The sequence below is a fragment of the Leuciscus leuciscus genome (assembly GCF_965113295.1).
Source record: "Leuciscus leuciscus genome assembly, chromosome: 7".
Taxonomy (NCBI): domain Eukaryota; kingdom Metazoa; phylum Chordata; class Actinopteri; order Cypriniformes; family Leuciscidae; genus Leuciscus; species Leuciscus leuciscus.
In genome coordinates, this window is record NC_138731.1 from 36,771,295 (window position 1) to 36,797,644 (window position 26,350).

Below are 26,350 nucleotides of genomic sequence, written 5' to 3' on the forward strand. Positions count from 1 at the left end.
TCAGACAAAATGCAATGTGTTACTGGCTGTTTCTTTGTCATTTTTTTGTGAAATTTACTAGCAATTTCTGAGTGAGAATTGTAAATCCTACACCAATTTATTTTCAGTGTAGAAATTGTGTGGGAATTTGTGATTTGTGAATAATGAAAACAGCATGCAAATTCATCTTTTGAAAAAGTATGAGACAATATATAAAACATCTTCATTTTTGTTCTGAAGATGACGGGAAGTGAAAAACCTTTCATAGAGAAAATAGTCATTTAAAGGGGTAATTTACTGTCACCATTTACTCACCCTAAAGTTGTTCTAATCCTGTTCTAAACACAAAAGAAGATATTTTGAAGAATGTTGGTAAGCAAACTGTTGCTGGACCCCATTGACTTACATAGTATGAAAAGAATATATACTATGGAAGTCAATGGGGGCCAGCAACTGTTTGGTTACCAATATTCTTCAAAATATATTATTTTGTGTTAAAAGAAACTCATACAGGTTTAGAACAACTAAATGGTGAGTAAATAATGACAGAATTTTTTATTTTTGGGTAAACTATCCCTTTAAAATGCTTGGCAACTCCGGCTGGAAGCTGTGACCCTCATGTTGGGAAACTATATCCCATTGGGTGGTCCCATCTCCCACCATAAGATGACTAAAAATAGTAGCCAACACAAATCTTATGCATTTACACATGGATTGATTGCCTCAAAGATTTGAATTTCATTTCAATAACTCAATATTTCCCAGCTCTATGTAGGATCTTTGATTCTGAAATGATGTAAAATGTGAAGCTTGCACTGTATGCGCCAAGAATCCCAGGGAACCTAGTGGGGTTCAGCTTTCTTTAACAATGTTGGGCTGCACTGTTTGAGGCTTTGAAGGTTTCTGGGCTGGCTGTCTGAACCCCAGTGGCAGTGGCTCAGTCCAAAATTCAATCTTGCACCTGGGGTCTTCATCTGAAAATTACCTCTTCCAAGGTGGTGTCGGAAATGCCGTAGCAGCCCAGCTGAAGCTTGTCCAGGTTCTGATCCAGATCGGTGAGAAGAGACTGGTACGCAGCTGCGTTCTGCGTGGTGTACGGTGGAAGGGCATAGACCAAATCACCCACTTCTCCCTCCTTCCGTTGAGCGTCAGGCAGGTAGGATTGAATGAAATCCCTGATTTCTTCAATGTCAAACTTTTTATTTGAATCAGGAGTCTGAACCTGAACCAAAAACATAGAAATGCATGTTGACATGACAAATTTTTAAATAAAAATCCTGGAAACCAGTGTCACATGTTACCACAGTAATATAAAGATACATGAATACAATAATCATTATATACCATTGTATACAGTATATAAACTACCTTTCAAAAGTTTCAAATAAGTATAATTTTTTTTAAAGAAAATAATACTTTTATTCCGCAAGAGTGCAGTAAATTGATCAAAAGTGACAGTAAAGACATTAATAATGTTCCAAAAGATTTCTATTTCAAATAAATAATGTTCTTTTGAAAGTTATACTCAAAGAATCCTGAAAAAAATTGTATCAGCACAATATTAAGCAGCACAACAGCTTTCTTGAACACCAGATCAGAATATTAGAATGATTTCTGAAGGATCATGTGACTGAAGACTGGAGTATTGATGCTAAAGATTCAGCTTTGCCATCACAGGAATAAATAACATTTTTAAATAGAAAAGATAATTTATTACACCGATAATTCACAATATTATTGTTTTTACTGTATTTTTGATCAAATAAATACAGTCTGGGTGAACATAAATGACTTAAACCAAAACATTTATAAAAAATCTTACTGACTTTTGAACAGTAGTGTATATCAATGTACCTTGGTATTACTATTTATACCCTTACTGTAGTGTACTACAGTACTCACATGGTACTTTTTGAGAGAGTTAACTCAAGTAAGAACTGAATGACATTTTCCATAGGATGTACCTTCTTTGTGAGGGTGAGGTTGTAGCCTTTAGCCAGCTTGTCTTTAAGGTAGAAGGGTGAACCACAGCATTTGAGGCCTCCGCGCTCCAGGAAGGCGATGCGGTCACTGAGAACTTCAGCCTCATCCAGGTGATGGCTGGAAAGAATGATGGTGCGTTCTGGACAGTTAAACAAAACGAACACAGAGGCATGTCAAATCAAAGATCCACTGATACAGGCGAGAGAGAGAGAGAGAGAGATTCTGAACAAAGAGCTGATGAACAAAGATAAACCAGCAGAATCTGACATGACCCTCTTTTACGGTCTTAAATCCTTGCTCGAGATAAATTCGCTAACTGTCTCCGAGGAAGATAATTAAACATCAGAGGGAGCATGATGGATAACAATCAGTCGTTACTACATCTGCGTCTGGATTTTTCCCTGTCTGGATTTGACTGCACGCACCTTGAGAAAATCCATTCAAGCCTAATTAAATTCTAAACCAAGTGTCAGATACCCGATAAGAACAAAGCCCTTTGGGGAGTTTGCTTCAGGTACAAGCCAGGAGATTATTTTCACCCTGGTCTAAACTGCAGAGGGATTTCACCTTGCTTGTGCTGAAGGACAATGTCCCAGATGCTGCGTCGGGAACAAGGATCCACCCCGGTGGTCGGCTCATCTAGCACCACCAGTCGTGAGCCTCCAATGAAGGCAATGGAGATGGATAACTTCCTCTTCATACCTCCTGACAGGGTGCCGACACGCTTGTGGCGGTGGGCGTGCATGTCTGTTTCCATTAGGATTCTAAGACAGGAAAAAGAGGGACCAAGTTAATGCAAATTTCTCATTTAGCGGATACTCTTATCTATAGTGATCTGAGGTAAATTGCCTTGCTCAAGGGCACAGTGTGTTCATGGATTTTCCATTGTGGTATATGAACCAACAAACTTTTACTAACATATTTATTAACCAATAAGACAGACCATTACCAACTTAAGGTGCAATGTTGGGGACTAACTAAATCTGTACTTTTTGTCTGAAACAGTTATGGTTAACTAAAAAGCTGGAATAAATTAAAATATACATTTTATGTATATTATTTTTAAAAAATGCAAAAATGAATAAAGAATTTCAAGCACTAAAGTTAATAAATGGAAATAAATAAACCTAAAACTGAACTAAAACCAAAATAAAAGTAAATTAAACCTAAATACGTATATATATATATATATATATATATTTTTTTTTTTTTTTTAACTAATAAAATGACAAAAGCATATACAGTAACTAAAAAGTAAACAAAAATGAAAATATAAAAATAAAAATCAAAGCAATAAAAAAAATCTAATATAAATAATACTAAAATAACAGTGGTCTAAAAATAAGTATAATATTTTATACAATTTCAAGTTAATGAATGTACAGATATTTTTCATGGATAAACAAAACTTTTATGATTTATGACTCTTTTTGTATCTAAATATTTTGTTAAACACTGCTGGTCATGTTTTCATCTGATTTTGTTATTTTTTATATATTTGTTATTTTTTATCATTCATTCATTATTTTATGTATTATTATTTGTTAATGAAAGCATATCACATTTACTTTTTCTTAGCAGCTGAACTATAGATTACAAGTAGGTTGTAGTGTGGGAAGCTACAATTTTTAAAGTAGCTTCTCCAACACCATTAAGGGCACATTAGAAACCTACATGCCATATTAGTCAAGATAACAAATGGTCCCCATTTTTCACATGGTTCCCTCCGGAAATATTACATAACAAAGTAATAATGTTGAGACAAATGTTGAAACTTACCTGTGCACTTGTTCTTTCACTTCCTGTTTGGTCAAGTTGGGAGCTTTGATCTGAGCGTATAGCAACAGATGTTCCTTAGTGGTGAGGTGGTCGAACAGGACATCATACTGCATGCACACACCCATCTCTTTACGCACATCATCTATCGATGTCTGCATATCCATCCCATAAACCTCAATAGTGCCGCTGGTGGGTGAAAACAACCCCGTCAGAAGCGACCTGAAACATAGAAAATACAAAAGTACAGTTCAATTTAAACTATTTTACCTAAAATTCATGTAGACTACGTATTTGTATGCTTATTAGAATATTAAATCATTATCTTAGCAATTACAGCATTATTTAAATATAAAATAGACTGTTATGCTCTTACATAGTGGTGGTTTTTCCAGCTCCATTGTGACCCAGCAGAGAGGTGACATGCCCCTCATAAAAAGAAAGGTTCAGGTTTTCTACAGCATGCCGGCCTCCGTAAGTCTTTGTCAGGCCATACAGTGACACTCCAACAGGCAATCCTGAGAAGTCTTCTTCTCCATTACTCGCCAAGCTACTTTTACCTAACACAGATAAGGAGAAACAAAGATGTTAAAATATTGCACAGAAATTGAAAGGATTAAACTGTTTTCCACAGTTGTAATTTGTGTCACCTTCACAGAGGGTAGAGAGTGCAAGTATATTGGAGCAAATAAATTTGAAGCAAATGAAGAATCACTACCGTTCAAAATTGAATACTTCTATTTAGCAAGGGCACATTACATTGATCAAAACTGTGACAGTGAAGATATATCATTATTATTAAGACCTTGAATACAAAAAATTCAGATTTACCATCACAGAAAAAAAAAGAAGAAATTTTCAAATATATTAAAATGGAAAACACAATTTTCAAAATGTAATAATATTTCACAATATTAGTTTTACCGTATTTTTGATCAAATAAATGCAGCCTTGGTGAGCATAATAGGTTTCTTTCAAAGATTTTACAGCCCTCAAACTTTCGAACGGTAGTGTAGGAAATGTATTGAGGTGAAACAGAGGGGTCTTATTATTTTGTAATAATGACCAGCTGACTGTATATTACCCTGCTACTTACACAGCTACTTAAACAAATTAATAAACAGGCATTAAAAATGTAGTCATTGAAGCATTTAATTTCTTTGTGAAATTCTTCGATTATCTTTCCCTTAAATCAGCTTACTTGTTTTCCAAAAAGAAAAATAGTCGAACAGCACAGAACACAAAGACATTTAGTTGTTTTCTATGAACTAGCTAACATTTTTTGTTGCAATGTAGCATGTCTTCCACTCTAATCGGATGCACCAATTAACTTTCACTGGGATTAAAAAAGGAGTGAAATGAGAGACATACAGATTAGCACTCATGCAAAAGTTCTTTACTACTCAGTGCTGCTATAGACCAATCAGAATCAAGCATTCCAAATCAGAGTGTAATAATGTACCTTTGCTCTTATCAGTGCTCTTTTGCTCCTGCATCATGTTGGTGAACAGCAGCCCTCTGCCTATTTTCTTTGGTGCTTTGCAACAGCAGCTGAACATATCTGCCCAGAAGGATCGTGTCACAGGGAAGTACCATGGAACACCAATCCCATACTTTCCTGATTGAGAGAAAAATACACTGGATTTCAACCATAATATTGTAATATTCACTTGTAAAATGAATATTGTTTCTTTTTATCTAACCACACAAAAAAAAAAGGTTGAGTTTCTCAATTGAGCAGCTCGCACATACCTGGGAAGACCATGCGGATGTAAATCCCGATGATAAAATATACTATTGAGTCAATAAACAGCAACCAGCAGAGCCAACCGAAGGAGGAAGTGTCACCAGCCAGAGGAGAGATATACATGTTGCTCCACTGGATGCCTGAGGTGTAAACACACAAAACATTCAGTCAATGTAATTATCCCAAACAAAAACTAATTACAGAGAGTCTGAGGGTTTTTGCCGACTTACCTTCCTCCTGTTTTTCATAGCGGGAGATATACTGACTGGCATAACTGAAGCATGTCGGAGAAAAGAGACTCTGTGAACCAAAAACAAACACAGTCAGACAGATTTACTACGGCTGTCATTCGATGTTCACCCAAAATCGAACATTCTGTCATTATTTAATCTCCAACAGGTCATTCCAAACCTTACTTTCTTACAAAACGTGAGCTGTTAGGGAAAAACATGAGAGTAAATAATGACAGAACATGTGGGGGTGATTATTTTTATGATTATTTTGTGATTATTCTCATATTTCTTGTAGCTAATACAGTAATGCATTAAAGAAAACAAAATGATCTTTAATTATTGGGTTTAGTAATGGAATATACTGTATGTCTATATCGATATAACGAGACTGAACAGAGATCTCACCTCACTCACACAAAAACAGATAAAAACTCATAGAAAATAGTAATACCAACATGGAAATGCAAGTCTGCAGTAACTCAACAAAACAACTGTATAACCCCCACACTTCATGGACATAATATTACATGTGAAGTTGTTTTTGCAGCGGCCTGTGCATTAGTCCTCTGCTGGTGTTCGCATTAACATTTCTATGAATGATGCGGTTTCACATTTGTGGGTGATATTTCACTTGTGGAGCTGCTATGATAATTAAATTTCACCAAACAAAGAATGCAAATGACTTTTGTTAAATGTCCCGACTGGCTTTGATTTATAAATAAATTATCCGTAAAGAATTCTTTCCTCAGTTGTGTGTGTGTGTGTGTGTGTGTGTGTGTGTGTGTGTGTGTGTGTGTGTGTGTGTGTGTGCGTGCGTGCGTGCGTGCGTGCGTGCGTGCGTGCGTGCGTGCGTTTAAATATTTGGTCCCCACAATGACAGTAAAACCTGAAATCATTGAGGAAAGTGACCTAACAAACACACTATAAATAGAAATCTATAAATATAAAAATGCAAAAAGGTCCCCACCATGATAGAATGGTGTTTTAGAACTGAACAAATCTGCATTCATTTTATATAATTAATCTCATGCGTTAATGAGAACTTTGAAAGCCCTTTTACATATCTCAAAATGTAACTGTGCAATGATGTTAAATTGCAAACCAATTGAAATGCAGTACAGACCAGAGCGCTCTTCACTGAGAAGGAAAGATTGTCCTCCAAGTGGATCAGCACGATGAAGGGGAAGAAGCAGATGACATAGATAAGGCTGCCACTCAGCCCGGCGATGTTGGTCTTATCAAAGAAGGAGCTGACCAGGAAGCTGATTGCAAGCACGCTGAAGCCGTAGTCACAAAGGTAGAGGAAGAGCACAAAGCCATCGCTGCGAGGAAGGATGCCGCCAGATTTCAAAATGATGGTGAGGATGATGATGGTCACAAGCAAGAACACAGCACTCTCTATGAACCAGGCAAAGAAGTGGCTGATGGGATTGACCCCCATCATTTTCATGTACTGTGGGATAAGCAAAAATAATTTAGAGACCTAATCAAAGCTTGTTGGAACCGACTAGGGAAAAATATGTTTGGTTCCATACCTCATGAAGTCGTAGTTCTCTCTCGTGGACGAGTTTCTTCACAAAGTTGGCGATAAACAGCACCCAGGAAATCATGAGTGCCATTGGGAAGGCAAAAGCGATGCTGTTGAGATAACTGGGGAAGAGAAAGATTTGAGATTAGCAAGTGGAGGCTATATTTATTATCCCTAACTATATCACTTCAAAAGTTTAAGGAAGAGAAACTGATGAGCTGACTGACTTTTTTTGTAATTAAGAGTCTAAATTGATGGCCCAAAGTGTTAAACTTCTGCAATTAATTCAGACGTTAATTTGGTATGTAATGTATTGATTTTTGTAAGATTATGTTTTGTAAGATTCTTTTTTTAAAATTTGTATTAAACATTACAAATCTTTCACGGATTTGCATCGTGAATATGAACATTTAAACAGTGATGATGTCATAATAATATTTGCATACTGATTGGCCATTTAGCCTTCTTTCACATTTACCTTTGTACGGCGAAATTAATCTAATAATCAGAACTCTCATCATGAGCAACAAAACAAAGTTAGCAATTTCAAAGTTTTTTGTCTTCCCTTGCCACCTCTAAACAATTTTCCAAATTATAACATTGTTTATTATTATGCTGATTAATAATGCTAAATGTATGGGAAAAACAAAACGTCTGAAGGAGCAACGTGTAAACTTGTCACAAACCTGGTTTAGTTAAACGGTCAGTTATCTGTATGACAGATCAAAATAATTGTATTTGCTGCATTCTCGGTTTCTGCAGCGTTGTAGCAAAAGTATCTATTTTGCTGCTCGCTGTGTTTCAGCTATTGTTAAAATAACCGCGCCATCTGCAGCTCTTAATCTGCCGCTTTACGTCTTTAGTGTAAATGTTAAAATGATTTTTACTAGTTTTTTAATGAACAAAAACAACACCAGCATCTGTTTAGCCACATTTGCATTGCAAAATAATTGTATGGGGTGTCATTGTGAACTTATTTATACTGATTCTCTAGCCAGCAGAAAATACAGTGCCATGACAACAGCTCTGATCCAGCACTTCATCTACACAAAACCAAAGCCAAACCTAAGCTTACCTAAAACCTACACGGTTGTTTTGCTGTCTTGCAAGCACTACAGTTTCATGTAGCAAATGCAAATCTAGTATTTCTATGAAATACAAGAGAACATTCATCTTACTAGAGTTTTTTTCTAATAAACAAAATGAAACAGGTGTTCAGTGTCGGTGTAAAGCTGCTGATTATTTATACAGACGCCACATCTTAGATGAGCATCTCAGTCCTTATATGAGAAGCTCAGTGTGTATGTGGGGTTTGTGCTTGTGAGACACTTACTCATCCTTGAAGTAGCAGGGATAAGGGAACGCCTGCATCTGGACCGCTGGCCCATCCATGGCTTTACCCGTCTGCATTTCGATGATGGCTCTCTCGATGCTCTCCTGCAGGAACACAAAGCCTCGGCTGTACCGCTGGGTCTTTGTTGACGAGATGTAGGCATCTTTCACCCAGAAGGGATTTCGCGAACGGTCGGTGCGCATGACATTCTCGATGTTCATGCGGATGGTGTAGTCGATGTTCGGGGGCAGGCTGCTGGAGGTCTCCTCGGAAAGTTTCAAAATGATGCCTGTGAAGATGAGCAGAACTCATGTGTATAAAAGGGAAGTTCAGTATGCGAGTGATCTGTTGTCATAGTAACCTCAGAGGCCTGCTGCTCCTCGATAACAGTGAAAATCTATATCTCAATGGAATTGAATCGAATTGCACTGAATTACAGGCTTTACAGCCCGATGGCTCTCCAGTGTCTGTGGTGTCTTCAACCGAAAGTATCACCAAACGCATGAGTGGAGGAGTAGTCAGTTGAAGAGGGATCTCCTGATGAGTGTGTGTGTGTGTGTGTGTGTGTGTGTGTGTGTGTGTGTGTGTGTGTGTGTGTGTGTGTGTGTGTGTGTGTGTGTGTGTACTCACTGGCGTAGAGCTCACGGTTTTGAGCCAGTTTCTCGGCCTGTTTGTCGAGTTCATCCGTGGAGTTGAAGCCTCGGTAGCGGTCAAAATTGACACAGGAGGAGAGGTTCAACATCAGCATAGAGAGGGTGGTGATCTGCTCCATGATGAACTTGTTTTTCTCTAACAAGACTGTCATGTTTGCTGAAAAGAGAGTAAGAAAAACTGTTCAAGCCACTGCAGATTTAGGATAAGACACATTTGGGTGTATAGGAGTAATGCATCTCTGGCTGTTGTCATGAGTTGTCAAGTGCTCGACTGTAAAGCACTATTCAGACCGAGCTAGTTTTCCCTGAGGAGGTTTGGTAAATTTGTATCTCACAGACTTAAACCATAACTGGAAAGTAATAACAGTATTTCTAAGGGAGTCATGAATTCAGTATGTATAGATGGTAGTCTGTAATTTAAAGGGATAGTTCTCCCCAAAATTCTGTCAACATTTACTCATCCTCAAGTTGTTCCAAACCTGTATCAATTTCTTTCTTCTGCTGAACACAAAAGAAGATATTTTGACTTCCATAATATAAAAAAAAAAAAAAATACCATGGAAGTCAATGAGGCCCATCAACTATTTGGTTACTGACATTCTTCAAAAAAAAGATTTTGCGTTCAGCAACTTGTTTAACAACTTGTTAGAAACAAGTTTAGTTGGTTTAGTTAAACGTCTGAGTTATCTGTATGACAGATCAAAATAATTGTATTATTCAGTATCTATTTAATATCTATTTTGCTGCTCACTGTGTTTCAGCTACTATTGTTAAAATAAGATGTTTGGAAGAATATCGGTAACCAAATAGTTGATGGGATTTTTCATACTATGGAAGTCAAAATATCTTATTTTGTGTTCAGCAGAAGAAAGAAATTCATACAGGTTTGGAACTACTTTGAGGGTGTGTAAATGATGATTTTTGGGTGACCTGTCTCTTTAATTGCTGTGTTAATGTCCCTTTTTTAATCACTGCTTATGGTTTATAGACAAGCTTCAGGGTCTTTGGGATTACAAGGAAGAATTGATATATTGTATATATAAAACTACTCCAAATAATAATGAGAAACTTTCTTATAATTATGGGTTAATATGTTATTTATTTATTTTTAAACACCTCATTATTAAAACTTTTTATTATAACGCAAAACTTTCTCATAATAATTAATCAGAAACACTAAATGAGAACTTTCTCGTAATAATGACTTTGTTTCTCATAAAATTGAGAAACATCCTTGTTACATTGACTATAATGAGAAACTTTTTGTAATAGCAATGATGCATCACCATGATATCAAACTCTTGAGAACTTACAGAATTGGTCGAGAGTTGAGCTCATTTGTCCAACATCAATACCAGTCTGAGTCTGAATGAAGTTTTGGACGAAGGGATTGCGCAGAGAATTCTGTGAAGAGTTGTTTGATAAGTTAATGCAGTGGAGGGGAATTAAAAAAATAATTTATTTGATTTTCACTTGACTCATTGTAGTATACCTGGAGTATTGGCAAGGTTTTTGTCAGAATGTTAGCAGACTGCATCACATAGGATGATGACTGAATCCACTCAGATGCATAAAGCTTTAGATCACCAAACTGGTGCAGTGAAGTATTTGACTGCAGGAAAGAAAAAAAAATTGCTTTGTTACAGTCAAACACAAGATGTTAAAAGAAAACACAATATTTTTTCCTTTGTAACCAGACTTGGTCTACAGTATATCTTAAGAGGAGAATCAGATATGACTTTAGATGTAGGTCAGATGACCTTGTGTAAAAAAAAAGCAGGATTTATGTTGGACTCCATTCCAAATCGGAAGTGGGATATGTACTTTACTTTGCAGGTATCTGATTCTCATCTAAGATGTATCCTAGCAACCAAACATTGGAGGAAAAATTACGCTATGCAATGCTATCAATACAATTACAAAGAAAGGTTCACTGTGTTTCACCATCACATAGGAGCTTTTAATTTAATTCATACTTCTTTGAACATACTTATTTGTGCATACAGTACTTCTCCCCGGGTGCAGCCATGTTTGCATGATGTCATACATTCACAGTTTTATTAATATTTTCTTACACTTTTCAATGGAGAAAATCAGAAATTCCAACTTGAAAATGTAAAACGCATTTAAAAATGGGATTTGATCTCACATATTTTTGCTTTTTACATGCATGCAAAAAAAAAAACAGTCAGTTATCATTAATGTATTTTATTACATTGGAAGTTTAAAAATAAATGTAAAAGCAGCACCTTTCTCATGATCTCTCTCGTCAGTGGTGTGTCTGGTGAGTAGAGGACCTGTCCTAACAGCATGGGCTTGAGGAAGGCCCAGGCCACCGCACCGCCTGTAGTGTTCACCATATCCAAGTAGAGGTTCATACAGAAGGGACCTGGAGACAAAGACATAAGCAGTATATTAATTAAGCCTGACCACAGCACTTCATCAATCTGAACTCAACATGCTGTAAGCAGATTCTTGACAGGTCATTATCATAATGCTTTATTGCACATTTAGCTGGATGCTGAGATTATGCATTCATACTAGCATCGTGTGGGATTTTGAACTTCTTAATGAGCTCTTCTCTGTTGTGGTCCGACTGGACAGAAGGATCAGTATCGGTTACAATAGGAACTTTCGTTATGGCAAACAGCGTCAGGATGCCGTTTTTGCACAAGGCACGAGAGATGGTGTTAAAGGTGGCCCTGCTAGATATGGTGGACCGCTTTCCCCTCACCAGCTGTGGGAGAGAGAATCCAAAGACACATTTAAATAAATAAATAAATAATAATAATAAATAAAGAATTAATTATTAAATACATACACACAAACATTTTTCTTTGGGAGAACTTACACTGCGGAACTCTTTGTTGGCCACCAGGTTTAGTTCTCCTATGTTTGTCAGGTATTCCTGCAGTTTGCTAATGGCAGGTACCAGTTTCTGCATCATGTCCGTCAAAAATGTGACCATTTGTAGCATAATTCCCACTAAATCCTGAATCTCTTTGGATAACATTAGCTGCAAAAAAAAAAAGTCACAGGTTACAACAGACAGTACCACTGGTTTACGGTATGTTATTTTATAGTATTTTTTTCTGGAAATGTAACAAAAAGTGTTTCATATATATATATGTATATATTATATCTGGATATTCCTGATAATAGCTTTTCATTATAAATAAACGGTATAGCAAAATATTGGCCATTTAACAGCAAGACCCAGCCCCAATCTAGTAAAGTAAATAAGAAAAAATAATAATGAATGTATAAGAAAAAAAAAAGAACTATTATTTAGTTTCATATTAATCATGTGCGAAACATTACTTGTATTTAATTAACTTCAAAACAGACGAACAGCCTTTGTATTTCATTGGATACAGTATGTCCAATACATTCTGTGGCCCCCAGCTCTTTACCCTGAATAAAGCAGCCTTCGTGTCCACATGACGAAGAAAGAGAACCGTGATGCTGTACCAATCATCTGACAGTTCACAGAAGGCACTGAAGATCTCCTGGCCTGTTGGGTCCAGTTGCAAAGACGAGGGGTCTGAGCACTGGTGCAGGTTTGCCAACCATGTCAAGATCTGTGATGAGAGGAAAAAGGACAAACAGAAACCATTGCAATAATTGTGTATTTCCAAATATCTCACAATATATATATATATATATATATATATATATACACACATATATATATTTATATAAAATAATCTAGACAATCAATTAAAAATGAGCTATAATGCCAACCATTCTCTTGCATTACTTCAAAAAAGTGAAAGGGGTGAGTGTGGTCTTTAAAAATTGCTATTGCTGGGGTTTTTTCTCCATAAAACAACCAAATAAGTCCTGGAGTGAGTGTTGTTTATGCCCGGTGATCTTGTTTGCCAGATTAACTATTTGTCAAAAGCTATTTTCTATTTAAAGGACCTTGCACACCGAGTCCGAAATTTTCGTATGCGTTTTTTCGTATTTGTCATTCGGTGGCTCTGAATTGTCAAAATACCTCTCAAAATGCTTGTTAAGGATGCGGAAAAACGCAGAAAATCTAACCCGATCCGAATTTTTTTTAGTTTCGGAGGCAGTGTGTAAACGTGATTGACACAACGTGAGGTTGTATTTATTTTTTAACTTCTGAAAATGTATATTATATGTAAGGATACTCTCATATATTAAATGTAAGGATACTCTCAATTATTGATCTATAAACCATAGTTAAAGTATGTGTACTAATGTTAAAACTCAATTTCCTAAGAAGACCAAGGTGTTGTCTTGCCTTCATAGGGATGGACTCTACGTTACTTTGTTTATCATCAATAATTGTTCCTAAGTATTTAAAATCAAAACATCCTGTACAATCTTTTCAATATTAAGATGTAAAAAACTACAATCAAACCAACAAATAAGACTATCAATATACTCAAAGTATGAGCAGCAGTTAATTTCCTTCTGACAGGAAACCAATGCCATATCATCAGCATACTTTATGAGGGAGAGATTATTACCATCGCACTGTAATTCATTAATGTATGCAGAGAACACTGTGTGAAGCCTTGATTTTTGGACAACTCTTTTGAGCCCCTGAGATGTATGCATGATTTGTGGTGTACCTGCATGTTGCTGCTGGGTAGAGGGTAATCTAGCAGAGTCTGAAGAACGGTAGGGGGAAAGTTGGTATACCGCTTGACATCCTGAACAAACAGAGCTGTATTTTTCAGCAGCTCTGAAACTTTCACTTCAGCTGTCAAAATGCAAGACAAAAGACAAGTGAGAGAGCAGACATGCATGCATGACAAAGCTGAAAAAAGACTGATTGAACCACCATCTGATAGCTAAGGAACACTGGTGTTTCTGCAGTTCTTTTGCTGAAAGCGACGGTGGTACACACCTGGAGATGTAATATTGATATCAAGAGTTTTCAGAGAGGAGACGTTGAAGCCTACAATTTGAGAGAGAGTTGAGGTCCTTTGGAAAAAAGAAAACAGAAAGAGAGAGAGATATTAAAACCATGAGTATTATTCCTGGAGACAAACCGTTTAAAATGTTGTAAATTGTATTATATAAATAACTATATAAATAAAAAAATAAAATAAAAATATGTATATATACACACATATATATATATATATATATATACACACACACACATATGTATATATATACACATGTATATATATATTGGCATAAATATATTCTTTTAGATGGGAAACAGTGATAAACAGCAAGATTTAATTTAATTATTATATATAGAGAGAGAGAGGGAGAGAGAGAGAGAGAGAGAGAGAGAGAGATACCCTTTCACTCTAATAAAAATGTTAGCAGTGTAGCTACTTTTAGTAAGTTACTCCGCAACACTGGTAACATGCATAATACAAGCTACGGCAACAAGGTTGAAGTCATTATAAAATGCAGTACCAGTCCACGCCAGTGTTGTAAGTGCTAGGGTCTCCAACAAATGTCTGGAAAATCAGATCATAGATGTTGCTGGTTTGGTTCACCAGGCTGGTTGAGAGCACATGGAAGGCCTGGATTGTGGGAACAACGGTGTCACATAGCAGTCTAGGGCCTAGTGGCAGAACCTGGCTGATCAGCTGCACAGAGGGCATGTTTTCCAGAGCACACACCTACATTATCAAGAAAGAAAGTTACAGGTAAACCAACACTACACAGAAATCCACTCATGTGCTACTGCATAACTGCATATTGACATAAAACTATATGTGTGTCTTCAGAATACTTTTGAATACTTAGTCTACAGAAGACTAAAAAATTATCCTTTTGTCATTTTGTATGGCATGTGCATAATAATGAGTAACTAATGACAAAATGTTGATTTATTCTTCTAATAAATGTATTTTTTTTCTATGTAAACCAACAAGAATCTTACCTGAGTTAACAGGTTGTCCAGTATCAGGCCTGAACTCTCATTTGCCCAGTTGGCTGAGCCAAATTCAAAGGCAGTGTTTAGCACTTGCAGTAGGAGATGCAGATTTTCTGCAGAGAGACGAGAGAAATGGAAGAGAGAAAACAAAGATCAAGATTTTGCAGAGCTAAAGTAACTTAAATTCCCTACAGGCATCATTACTTGCACCTAACTCCGCTTTCAGGCCAACCTCACAGTGCAGCAAGCAGCAAATGATCTAGCAAAGAAACCTCCCTTAGAAAAGAGACATTGAAAAGCTTTATGGTGCCGTGTGCTGATTTAGATCTGACAGCTCTTAGGTGTATAACACCTCAAGCAATATAAGATCAGACACTTATGAGGGAAATTAAATGCTCAAGACATCAGCTTTATTAAAGAAAATATACCGCAAACTGGGAGGCTTAAAGAGCGACTTATCAATGAAAATGAGGAAGTGCTGCACACAAAGAAATGTGCACTCTGAAGAACAGCATGGTGATATATTTTAAAGTTAACTTTTAAAAGGATACTTCATCCAAAGAAATTGATTTATTTGCACTATCTACTGATCTACTTATGTCTTGTTTTCTGGTAAAAAAAGTATCTAAACATCTGCAAAACAGTGAAATTAATACTTAGGACTTGTTTTCAGAGCATATATATCTATTAGGTTTATTTGTCTAACCCCAAGGCAATGTTAAATTGTTTTCTTGTTTAAAGCAAAAATGTCTCTTAATTTTGTTAGATACAGTATATGCCTAAAACAAAAACTATTTGCCAATTGGGTATAATTTTAAGATATATTCTAGAAAACAAGCTTTAATATCTAAATAATCTAATATCTAAATAATGCAGTTTTTCTTCTCAAGAAATGTAAGGTTCCAAATGATAATAAAAAAAGAGAGAAGTGAGGAAGAAAACAGAAATATTTGCTATTTTAAAGAGCAGAGACACTGTAAAAGGTTTTCTCATATACTCTGTCTGGCCACATGCCTTCTGGCTGAATATTGCAGAAAGCTGACATCAAATCTGTTGTTTACTGCATTGCTAAGAAAACCAAAAACATGTTTGCAATGACATAAACATAAAGCAACATACATTGTTTAATGTCAATGGGGATTACTAAGAGTAATGTATTCAGTGGGAGAATATAGAGCCTGCAACATTTACTGTGCACATGCATCTTGTTCTTGAGCTAAACAAATGCAAATTATGCAGAAAAATTATTATGTATTCACACAGCTAAATGCAAAATACTTAAACGCGCTATATGCAACTGTGGATATCTAGTCAGCACATAAGATTGTCGAAATAAAACCCCTGAATGAACAGTGTTAGAGGTCAATAGATGTTGTGAGATGATTTATGTACCTTGGGATTCGTTGGCCAGACTTCTCATGATGGACTTAATAAGTGGAGAATACTGTAGGTCATCTGGAAGGCTATTAGCAAGGTTTGTCAGCAGCACAGGCAGCCTATGTAAACATAGAAAAGTTAATTAACTAACAAAAAGTTGATTTTTTTGCTGGGTTAACTAAATCATAATGCACTACACTATGGATTATGATCATTTATTTTCATGACCTCAAGAATGTGTTCTTTTCAGAGTCATAAACTATACTTCTCTGAAGAAGTAAGCAATTATGCAGGGTAAATGCCATGGTGGATGAAAACATGAGAGCAAAGTAATAGCCATGCAATGAACAAGAAAAATAAATGAAAAACTGGGCCTTGTTATGAGCTCATAACCAGGAACCAGCCTTGAGAGCAGAACCTCAAAGAAACTCACTTGTCGGTCCAGTTAGTGTCATTCATCCCCAGCAGATGGCCAATATTAATGCTAGAAGCCCCCAGCATTATTTTGGCGAGTTCAGACTCCACACTGCTGCTATTGCCCAGCGAGATGAGATTTTGGATGGTGTGCAGCAGCTGCTGGGTAATATCAGCTGTTTGGGTGAGAGGGCTTTGGTCTGCTTGGATGATCATTAAGATTGTCTTAAGGGTGTGCTCCAGGTCTCCTATAATGCTGCTGAAAGAGTCTGTGTTCATGTTGGGCACCATGGCCAGAAGGTTGTTGAAAGAATTGGCTACTTGAGATACAGCCCCATTGATGTCCCCAAAGGTGCTGGTGTCATTAAGAACAAAAGACATTGTCTCCATGAGTTTGAGCGTGATATTGATGTACAGCCGTCCCTCAACAGGCATTATCGAGTATATGGAAGATGCAACCTCACTTAAAGAGTTCACAACTTGTAAGATTTGGATAGGGGAACCGGATAACTTAAGGCCCTCGTAGAGACTCATGGACACTTGATTAGAGACTGTCATCAAGATGTAAACAAGGCCATCTGGAGTCATATGCGTGGATGTCGGATCATAAGTAATGTTTAGAGAGTCAAGGAGAGACTGTGTAACCAACTGAGAGATTTCTGGGAAATGGGATGTGATTTCTGCAGTGCTGGATACTCTTGAGAGGGCAGTGAAAAGAGCCGATTTGATAGCGAAGAGGTACATGTGTGTTTCTTTGGGGAGAATGACAACCATCTGATCGAATGTCTGGGTCAAAAGCATCTCCCTCTCAGCATCACCGCTCAGGCTGTAGTTTGACATGGAGAGGTTGAATAGGATGTGGGTGGCCATGGCACTGCTAAGAATGAGGGGATGGGTGACCTCTTGAATGGATTGTCCATTTGGAAGAGTTGTAATATTTGAGAGGGCAAGGACGTGGTTTAGGGAGTTAGAAATCATGCTGGTGGACATCATGACTTTTTCTATGTCTCCAGGATATGCCTCAAGCAATGCAAAGGCTTGCAGCATTTGTCCAGATATGTTGAAATACCCTGCTACCTCTCCAGAGAGGAGTGAGGCGAAGGTTTCAGCAGTTTGATCCATTGCTGCCAAATAGGATGCTATGTTCATCTGTGACCCTGTACTGTAAAATGAGCCAATTATGTTTTGGAGAATGCCAGTGACCTCAGGGCTGATGTCCTTGATTTCCTCAAAGTTCTCGCTAAGTATGCTGTTGAGCGCCGTGAGGAACTGGATTGCAGTGTCAGTGCCATTTCCTTCCTGTGAGACGATGTTCGACACCGAAGCTTGAATTTGTTGGGCCATGTGCTCGATTCTTTGTGCAATGTTCAGAGATGGCTGGTCAGATAGCGCCATGGCCACGTCAATCATTCTTCCGAGGCTTTCTGCCAACTTCTCTATTTTATTAAGGTTGTGCAAACTCCCTCCTTCACTAGCGATGTCCATGAACATCTCTAGGAACCGTTGTCCATTACTAGGGAGTGTCAAGTAAGACAGCACGTTCAGAGCTGTGTCAATGGCTTCCTCCTGATTTGCGTTTCCAGCCATTTCCCTCGAAAAACCCTTCAGGATGACACCCAAGTCTGGATTTGCAAAGAAAACATGGATGGTCTCAAAAATTTCAGTCGAGGTGGGTGGAATGGAGAGAGTTGCAAGCAAGGCTTGGTAGTCAATGTCAAGAAGGTCAAGGAAGTCATCCACCGGCTCCCTCTGTACTTTACGTGCAACCCTTCTGGTGTTTCTTGTATGGGACAAAAGACCTTGTGGGTGCTGTCCATGAGTAATTTGCATTTGAAGTGGGCTTAGATATTGTTCCACAGGGGCGAAGAGGTCACTGGTTAGTTTGATCTGTTTCAGCAGGTACAAAGCATTCCCTGCAAGGTCAATAAAAGTGTCTGACAAGCAAGACAGAGGAGTTGGCATCTTGGTAAGAGTATCCCTTAATATCTCGTACAACTTGCGCAGGATCTCCAATGCAAAATTTAGTCCAGTATCTTCAGTAGTGTACAGCCAGTTGAAAAACTCAACAGATTTCCATAGGGTGCCACTTGTATCTTCTAAGTACAGAATTTGCTGCATTACTCCATAAAGCATAGGCCACTCTCCCAGCAATCCTGTACCAATGATTTGCTGGATCACCTCTTTTATTATATTGTCAACCATGCTTCCATTGGGGTTCATAAATATGATGTCTCCACTCAGGATATAATTAATGGTTTCCTCTGTGAAATTCATTCCGGTGAGTGTGATCTCCAAAGCCTGCATGATGATCAGAGGGGTTGCAGTTGAGTTCTGGAGGAGATTGCCATTCTGTAGGATGACCTCAATGGTTTTTCCAATTGCATCGATGTATGGCACCATCCAGGGAGCTTCTGTCTTAATTTGCTCAAGAGCCATTTGTACTGTGGAGAGGCTGATGAGAGAGAAATTAGTATTGCACATTCACAAAAAAAATTACAAATAAAAATGTCTCTTTAAGGATCCATTCACTAGCTAGATCAGATAATGTACTGTTATGCATATATAAGAGAGATTATGGACTAATTCAGTCCAAGATATTTAAATTGATCTTTATGAATCGGCCATACAAACATAAAATGTCTAAAATTTTTAAACTGGATTACTTATATTTAAATGCAGCAAAACAGTTTAAAATTCTTCTTGATTTTGCTCTCCATTTCAGTGGGCACTCACATTATATTTATAGAACTGTATAGTTATAATAGGCTTAGAGACAATTTCCATCATGTTTAATGATCTACAGCGGGTGCATAAATGTTCCTCCAGTCTTACGTGACTGATTTGCCCAGATATGCACAAATGCATAGTTTGATTCCTATCAGTAGTCAGTTCATTACAGGGATGAGCACATAAAGCAGAATCAAGTTAAGAGCAGGGAGACAGAGATAACAGAATAATAGAAACTACTTTATCTGCTCAAACCTGTTTGGAAGCAAAGGAGTCAAACTGAATAAATCAACCTTAATGCAAATTTAATTACTCTTACTTAGTTTGTTTGCATGATTCCAACCCCTGGTCCTTATGGGTAATAACTGCAAATCTCATTGCAAATTTGAGGAGGTATTTCGGTAATATAATCAGGCTCATGATAATATCGAGGTATAATGGGCGTATGGGTGCATGTGGAATTGCTGCATACTTTTGTTGTCGCCAATTTATTCAAGCTATACAGTTTGAAAAATAATGGTGAAAAGCTCAATACACATTGAAGCACAGAGTGTGTATCTTTGTAAAAGATCTTTCTCTGTTATAAGACTGCCATTTGTTTTCTGTCATTTAATATGACTCAGGTCATGTTTCACAGTGAGAATATATGCTCCTGTAAAAATAACACCAACGCATTAATACCTTTGGTACAGCTGCATCTGCAAGAGCTGGGTATTCCAGTTAGCCTGGTTTGTTAATTCTGATACTGAGAGGTTGGATATCATTGATGTGTGATACAACAGGACTTCTGTTAGGTGAATGCTAGCAAAGGTATTGTTCAGGATCGCCCAGTAGAAAGTCTCCAGTGAACCGGCCATCATTTCTGCAGTGACGTTTATCCAAAGAGGGTTCATCTCCATTCCCTGTTTAGAAACATAAAGGGACAAAGTCTAAATCAGTCAGTAGTGCACACCACCATCTAGTGGTGACATATGACAGTTGCATTTGAGAGCAAAAAAACCCTGCTATTACCACAAACTACTAACAGAAAAACTGTAAATTGTTCTTAACTTGTCTCACCGTCATATTGAAAGCTGGAGTTGCATCTCCTGGTTTATTGAAGGCTGCTATGACTGGCAGTAGGCTGATGTTACACCACGAACTGACATGGTCTTCACTTATCCCAGTAACAACTTGGACATCCTGCCATATCTGCTCCACGTAGCTGCAGTTCAGGCTCTGACCCCCCAAACCAGCCTGAAGGTTGAGCAATGAAAATAAAATAATTATCAGAGAAGGCAGAGATTGCAAGAGATATAGGATGATAATATATAGGATTTAAGACATTTTATTATTTATTACCAAAGTTCACAGAGACCACTTGTAAAAGCAAGAAAAACTACAGTATACACAGATAAATGTAAAACAAATTATATATAATTTATATTATTTTCTTCTATCTTATTCTTCAAGGACTTGTCACATTTTAAACAAAATAAAACAATATACCAGCCAAATAAATAAATAAATACATAAACACATTTCTCAGTTTGTCAGGATGGCAAAAAGTTTTGACCATGGTTCATACATTGGGCCCAAGGGAAGGGGAGGGGGGATCATGTTTTATGCCTTGTGAATTCAAGTGACGTGATCATTGATACTCTCATAGACAAAGCATTCACTGAACGAGTGGCAGGAAGTAGAGCAATACACAATTATATACAATATAAAACACAAAAGTAGAAGCAGAAGTAGAGATATATGACTCCTGCCAGGATTTGAGCATCTTTTGTCTAAGGAAACCAAATTCACTCTAGGGATGAAAAGCAGCATCTAACGCTTGCTAGCTAATGTAGGCTAGCTGTTTATCTGTGATTAATACACTTCTTGGCACACTGAATGGGCCTTTTGGGCCAATATTGCTATATTCATTTCTAAAAAATGTACTTAATTGTGCCTTTAGCTGTTTGGAAACACACAACAAGCTAATTAACAAATAATGCCATGGTTATGCAAGATCTTATCTCCTTAACGCCTAATCAAAAACATAGCACATTACTGTGATATCGTGTTCTTACTAATAAAAAGAGATTTTAACCGGTTAGCTCTCTAAGCCAACCTTTCAAATCCTCTTTTTTGTGTTTTCAGTTATTCTTCAAATGGCATAATAGGTCATTAAATAGTAATTTCTCTCACTTCCAATCACGCACCTAATAAAAAATCTTCATTGTTGGCCAAAATTTTGGATTCAAGATCAAAATCAAGTAATTTGAATTGGCTAGTGGGATGCCACCTTAAGGGGAACCACTGTGTAACAACTAATCACAGATACAACTCTCCATTTTGATTTTACACTTTCATGCTTATATAATGTCATTCTTTCTTTCTTCTGTCACTAAGGACTTTTTAAGCTCGACCCACAACAAACTGATCTCTGATAACACAGTATCATGCAGATTACGTTGTTACTGATGCAGTATGTGTCATGAATGAGAAGGTCAATCATTATTCACCAAGCTTCAGTTGCATGAAACAGGAATGCCAGTTCACCAACCCTCTATTATATGCTGAAAACTCTGCATTATTTACATTCTTTACAACTTTCTGAAAGTTCTGTCTTAACAGTCCATCACATCAGTAGATAGAAATGTTGTTCAAACCTGTAGAGCAGCTTCTGCAGTCAACACAATGGCCTGTGGCAATCCACCAACAAAAGACTGAGACGTAAAAGTGCTTGTATTCATAACATGGAAAATATCTGTCAAAAGGCTGGACAATGGCTGCTGGAGAAGATAGAAGAGTTCTGTGGAAAAGAAAGCACTTGCATTATAGATGCATGGAGTTCATATCAGGAAGAATCTGGAAACCTACCCTGCAACTCTTTTACAGCTGTACTCAACTGTAGGCATGCTTTTCTCACCTGTTTGTGCCTGCATGTTGTGAGTACTGTTGACAATGGCTTCTTGAATTGTGGACACAATAGACGGCAACGAATCCCACATAGGAGTATCTCTGAATGTTGAAAACAGAGCAGCCACCATCTCCTCCAACCTGTTCAATAAACACAGTCGGATAACCATTCAAAAGCAGAGACGATTAAAAAAAAGGAAACATTTTAATATAGTCTCTGGTTATGTATGCTTATGGGTTTGATTCCTGCCAATCCATACATGTAAATGTATGTGTGCTTTTTAATATACTAAAGTGCCCCTATTATGCTTTTTTGAACATTACCTTTCATGCAGTGTGATATATAGCTTTCTGTGACAGTAAACAGTAAACAAAGTTGTAGAGTCGAAAGTGGACAATAAGTTATTGTCTCCCAAAAGAAAGAATTGACTCTGAACCGCTTAACCGTTAGTTCCTACATGTGCACCGCAATAAATTAGAAATATACACATCGGTTTGTTGTTGGACATACACTTGTTAATGCTGATGGTGAGTAATTACAGTTGCAACATCTCATAATGTACTTCAAACTGAGTAGCGTATCACTGAGAAACGTCCTGCTCAAGTCATCCTTGCGATGGAGGTTCAGGTTGAATAACTAGTTCTTCCGATGTTTCATCATCAGACTCAAATTTATATGGTAAAATCTACTCTTCGTTACTGTCTTAACAGTGCGTAAAATCAATGAGCATAAGGAAGCCTACCATTCAGTCATGGTTATGGGCGTTTCTTTTCCGACACGGGCTGTAAGTGGTAGGCCAATCACAACAGACTGGGCCATCTGGCAAATCAGCGCAGAGAAGGCTCACGAAAAGGAAGGATTTAGAGAGACTGAATCTTCGGACAAGTCGTTTGACAATCATTGAAAAATGTGGTGATGTGCAATGTATATTATGAGAAAATAAAAGTGTTTTTTGAACATTTGATGCATGTAATCCTGTTGTAGGAGACAAAATTAGGAACCTTTAAAATAGCATAATAGGGGCACTTTAACGTTCTGGGATTCTGAAGAACATTCTCCATCCTGACCAATATGGCAGAATTTCATCAGCTGATTTAATCAACATCCTATTAGAAGACTCTAGACAACTCAATTTTGGTAAAAAATTGGCACACCTACTGATCGTTTATGCTGAAATCGAGGTGACAGACTAAATGACTGCCTCTGACATTTCTACCTCCGCTTTCATCATTTTTTTATCATTTAAAAGTAGAAAACCCACAAACACTTGATTAAAGAATCATCAAAGATCAGCATGTATCTTATTACAGCATATGTAATAAGTGGCTTTGTGCTGACAAAAAAATGTGGACCAAATCTGAAGTGAACAAAAGCTATCAGATCTTCAGTGTGAGAAAAAACTCAGTCACAGCTAAAACCATGAGAGTCTGGCCCAACAACTATCTGCGATCATTTCAAACATGGTCAATGTTGTCAGAGAATCTCAGAGATATGGCCACATGGACTCTCTGATTCTCTTGACAATGTAAATGAAGCTTTTGACTGAAAATCAAATAGTGAGATGCCAGCCTTACTTGTCAAAGGTCAGCTGGTCAGCACTCCCGGAAAGGATCTGGACTAGAACGGCTACAGATTCTGTGGCAGTCTGGGCGGACTCATTCATGAATGGTGACACAGAGCCCAGAAAGGTGGCAAGCTGTGGCATCACAAATCAAGTTAAAAGTTTAAAACAAGTATAAATTGACATGTTTGTGTGTTTTTATTTATGCAATAAATCAACACGTCACAATATGGTGATATTTTTGTGTCAGAAGATCTGTTTGTTATGAAGGAGATCTCAATAACAGGCCTTCGAGAAATAAAAGCAATTTACCTGTTCTGTTATTTCATTTAGGCTGCCAAGACTGAAGTTTCCTAAGTTGTCCCACATGTTTGTATAACCTGAGAAAAAATAATATGGTACATATAATATGGTACATATATCTATGACAACTTTATTGAATAAAAAAGAATGATGCCCACAGTAATTATCCTCCAATGAATTCCAACAAACATCACCACAGTAAACTTGCCTTCATTTGAGTTTAGAACATACTCTGTGACCTTAAGAATTAAAGATATGATGGGCTGAGCTGTGTTGTCAGATGAAAGAGAATTCTGAAGCTCTCTCATCACATTTACAATGCTGAAAATGAGAAAGAAAAAGATCACTAACTTCCATGACACATGCATACACAAACACATGTACTGCATATACACTACATACACACAACGTTTAGGGTCAGTAAGACGTTTTAATGTTTTTAAAATAAGTCTCTCATGCTCACCAAGGCTTCATTATTTGATAATAAAAAAAATACAGTAAAACACTAATATTGTGAAACAATACTACAATTTTAAATAGCTGTATTTATTTATTTATTTGAAAAAATCTTACTGGCCAAAACTTCTGAATGCTAGAACTGTTTATACAGTAGATGAATAGATGGATGGATAGATAAATGTCTGTTTTTCGTTATCTACTATATATTAACAGATCTCCCTTATAAAGATACATCCTCTACATGTATACGTCATTCAATGTGTAGCTAGTAGAGGGGCCTTGGAGATACAAAGGCTGAGAATCAAAATGAAAAAAAAAAATGAAAGAGAGACATAAACACAATACTTTGGAAGTAATACAGTCTACACTTACACTTCATTCCATTTGTCAGGTCCACCAGGTTGAGAGCTGGTCTGCAAATAGGTTAAAATGCTGTTTTTCATGGGAACCAACACCTCAGCCACCTCTGCTGGCAAAAGGGCATGAATCGCTCCTTCTACCATCTGGATAGTCTCCTGAGTGAGGTTTCTAGCTTTACTGTAGTCCATGTTAGGGTTCAGGATCAGCTGAAGTGAACCATGAATTGCACCAAGAATACTGTCGACCACATGCTGAGGTAGAGCTCCAGTCTCATTAGAAATACTCTCCAGAAACACTCTCACAGAACTGATGATGGCCTCTGTAAAATTTTCACTTTGGAGACCACCTTCAGTGCTAGCAACCTGCAGAGCGTAGGTTAGTGTCTGAGATACTTGTCCAGTGACAGAGATGAAGGCTCTGTCCTCAGGAGAGAGCAATGGTGTCAGTGCTTCCAAAAGCTGATTAAGATCCTTCCCAGTTGTTGTGAGATCTACAGTGCTAACGTTCCCCTGGAATAGTCCGGAAAGTGCCATTGTTAATTGTTGGGTAATTATCCACTCCTTTGTCAAGTTGCCTCCATTTGAGCTCAGAACAAATTCCGTGAGGTTTAGCAACATAGATATGATGGGCTGAGCTGTGTTGTTTGATGGCCAGGAAACCTGAAGTTCTTTCATGACATTTATAACTCTGAAAAAGAAAATGAACATTGTCAAGTTTCGCATGACTCTTTCATAAGAGATTTGTTGCATTTATTATTCATGTTCTATAATTCATGTTCAGAACCAGACCCGTTATAAACCTAAATATACTTGAATTAATTAAAAAGTGTACTATCCAAGTAATAATAGAAGATGTTTATTGTAGTAATGATGACAGTATCGCACATAAGAGTAATAGCTGTTCCGTGCTATCACACAATTAGCGATCACACTACACGTCCGGGCAAAGTAAGGAGGGATCATACTACATTTATTCATTTAGCTGACGCTTTCTATCCAAAGCGAAATATCTATCCAAAGTTCGTTACTAATCAAACGAACCAGACTTTGGAGGTCAAACGTGCTCCGGCACAGTTCAGATAGCCATGTGTCAGTACACACATATTGAAAGACAGAGATAGCCAGAATGATTTGGAAGAAATATATTGTCTGC

At 37.3% G+C, this 26,350-nt stretch overlaps 1 protein-coding gene across 1 annotated transcript in view; it reads right to left on the bottom strand.

Moving 5' to 3' along the window:
- The window catches only part of abca12 (ATP-binding cassette, sub-family A (ABC1), member 12), a 74,939-nt gene that overhangs the window by 22,031 nt on the left and 26,558 nt on the right, over nucleotides 1-26,350 (bottom strand). The window contains exons 24-55 of the mRNA XM_082174525.1: nucleotides 25,211-25,885; nucleotides 24,588-24,700; nucleotides 24,389-24,456; nucleotides 24,090-24,211; nucleotides 22,525-22,655; nucleotides 22,265-22,407; nucleotides 20,685-20,861; nucleotides 20,307-20,527; nucleotides 16,918-19,350; nucleotides 16,500-16,603; nucleotides 15,114-15,220; nucleotides 14,642-14,850; nucleotides 14,115-14,191; nucleotides 13,837-13,967; nucleotides 12,646-12,813; nucleotides 12,084-12,248; nucleotides 11,774-11,969; nucleotides 11,482-11,621; nucleotides 10,725-10,844; nucleotides 10,546-10,636; nucleotides 9,210-9,389; nucleotides 8,580-8,868; nucleotides 7,254-7,368; nucleotides 6,842-7,171; nucleotides 5,716-5,785; nucleotides 5,491-5,625; nucleotides 5,201-5,356; nucleotides 4,115-4,298; nucleotides 3,742-3,960; nucleotides 2,530-2,726; nucleotides 1,944-2,101; nucleotides 965-1,201 (exon numbers count right to left, since the gene is read on the bottom strand). Coding sequence (XP_082030651.1) covers nucleotides 965-1,201; nucleotides 1,944-2,101; nucleotides 2,530-2,726; nucleotides 3,742-3,960; nucleotides 4,115-4,298; nucleotides 5,201-5,356; nucleotides 5,491-5,625; nucleotides 5,716-5,785; nucleotides 6,842-7,171; nucleotides 7,254-7,368; nucleotides 8,580-8,868; nucleotides 9,210-9,389; nucleotides 10,546-10,636; nucleotides 10,725-10,844; nucleotides 11,482-11,621; nucleotides 11,774-11,969; nucleotides 12,084-12,248; nucleotides 12,646-12,813; nucleotides 13,837-13,967; nucleotides 14,115-14,191; nucleotides 14,642-14,850; nucleotides 15,114-15,220; nucleotides 16,500-16,603; nucleotides 16,918-19,350; nucleotides 20,307-20,527; nucleotides 20,685-20,861; nucleotides 22,265-22,407; nucleotides 22,525-22,655; nucleotides 24,090-24,211; nucleotides 24,389-24,456; nucleotides 24,588-24,700; nucleotides 25,211-25,885 — 7,861 coding nt within the window. The remainder of the gene's footprint in view (nucleotides 1-964; nucleotides 1,202-1,943; nucleotides 2,102-2,529; nucleotides 2,727-3,741; nucleotides 3,961-4,114; nucleotides 4,299-5,200; nucleotides 5,357-5,490; nucleotides 5,626-5,715; nucleotides 5,786-6,841; nucleotides 7,172-7,253; nucleotides 7,369-8,579; nucleotides 8,869-9,209; nucleotides 9,390-10,545; nucleotides 10,637-10,724; nucleotides 10,845-11,481; nucleotides 11,622-11,773; nucleotides 11,970-12,083; nucleotides 12,249-12,645; nucleotides 12,814-13,836; nucleotides 13,968-14,114; nucleotides 14,192-14,641; nucleotides 14,851-15,113; nucleotides 15,221-16,499; nucleotides 16,604-16,917; nucleotides 19,351-20,306; nucleotides 20,528-20,684; nucleotides 20,862-22,264; nucleotides 22,408-22,524; nucleotides 22,656-24,089; nucleotides 24,212-24,388; nucleotides 24,457-24,587; nucleotides 24,701-25,210; nucleotides 25,886-26,350) is intronic.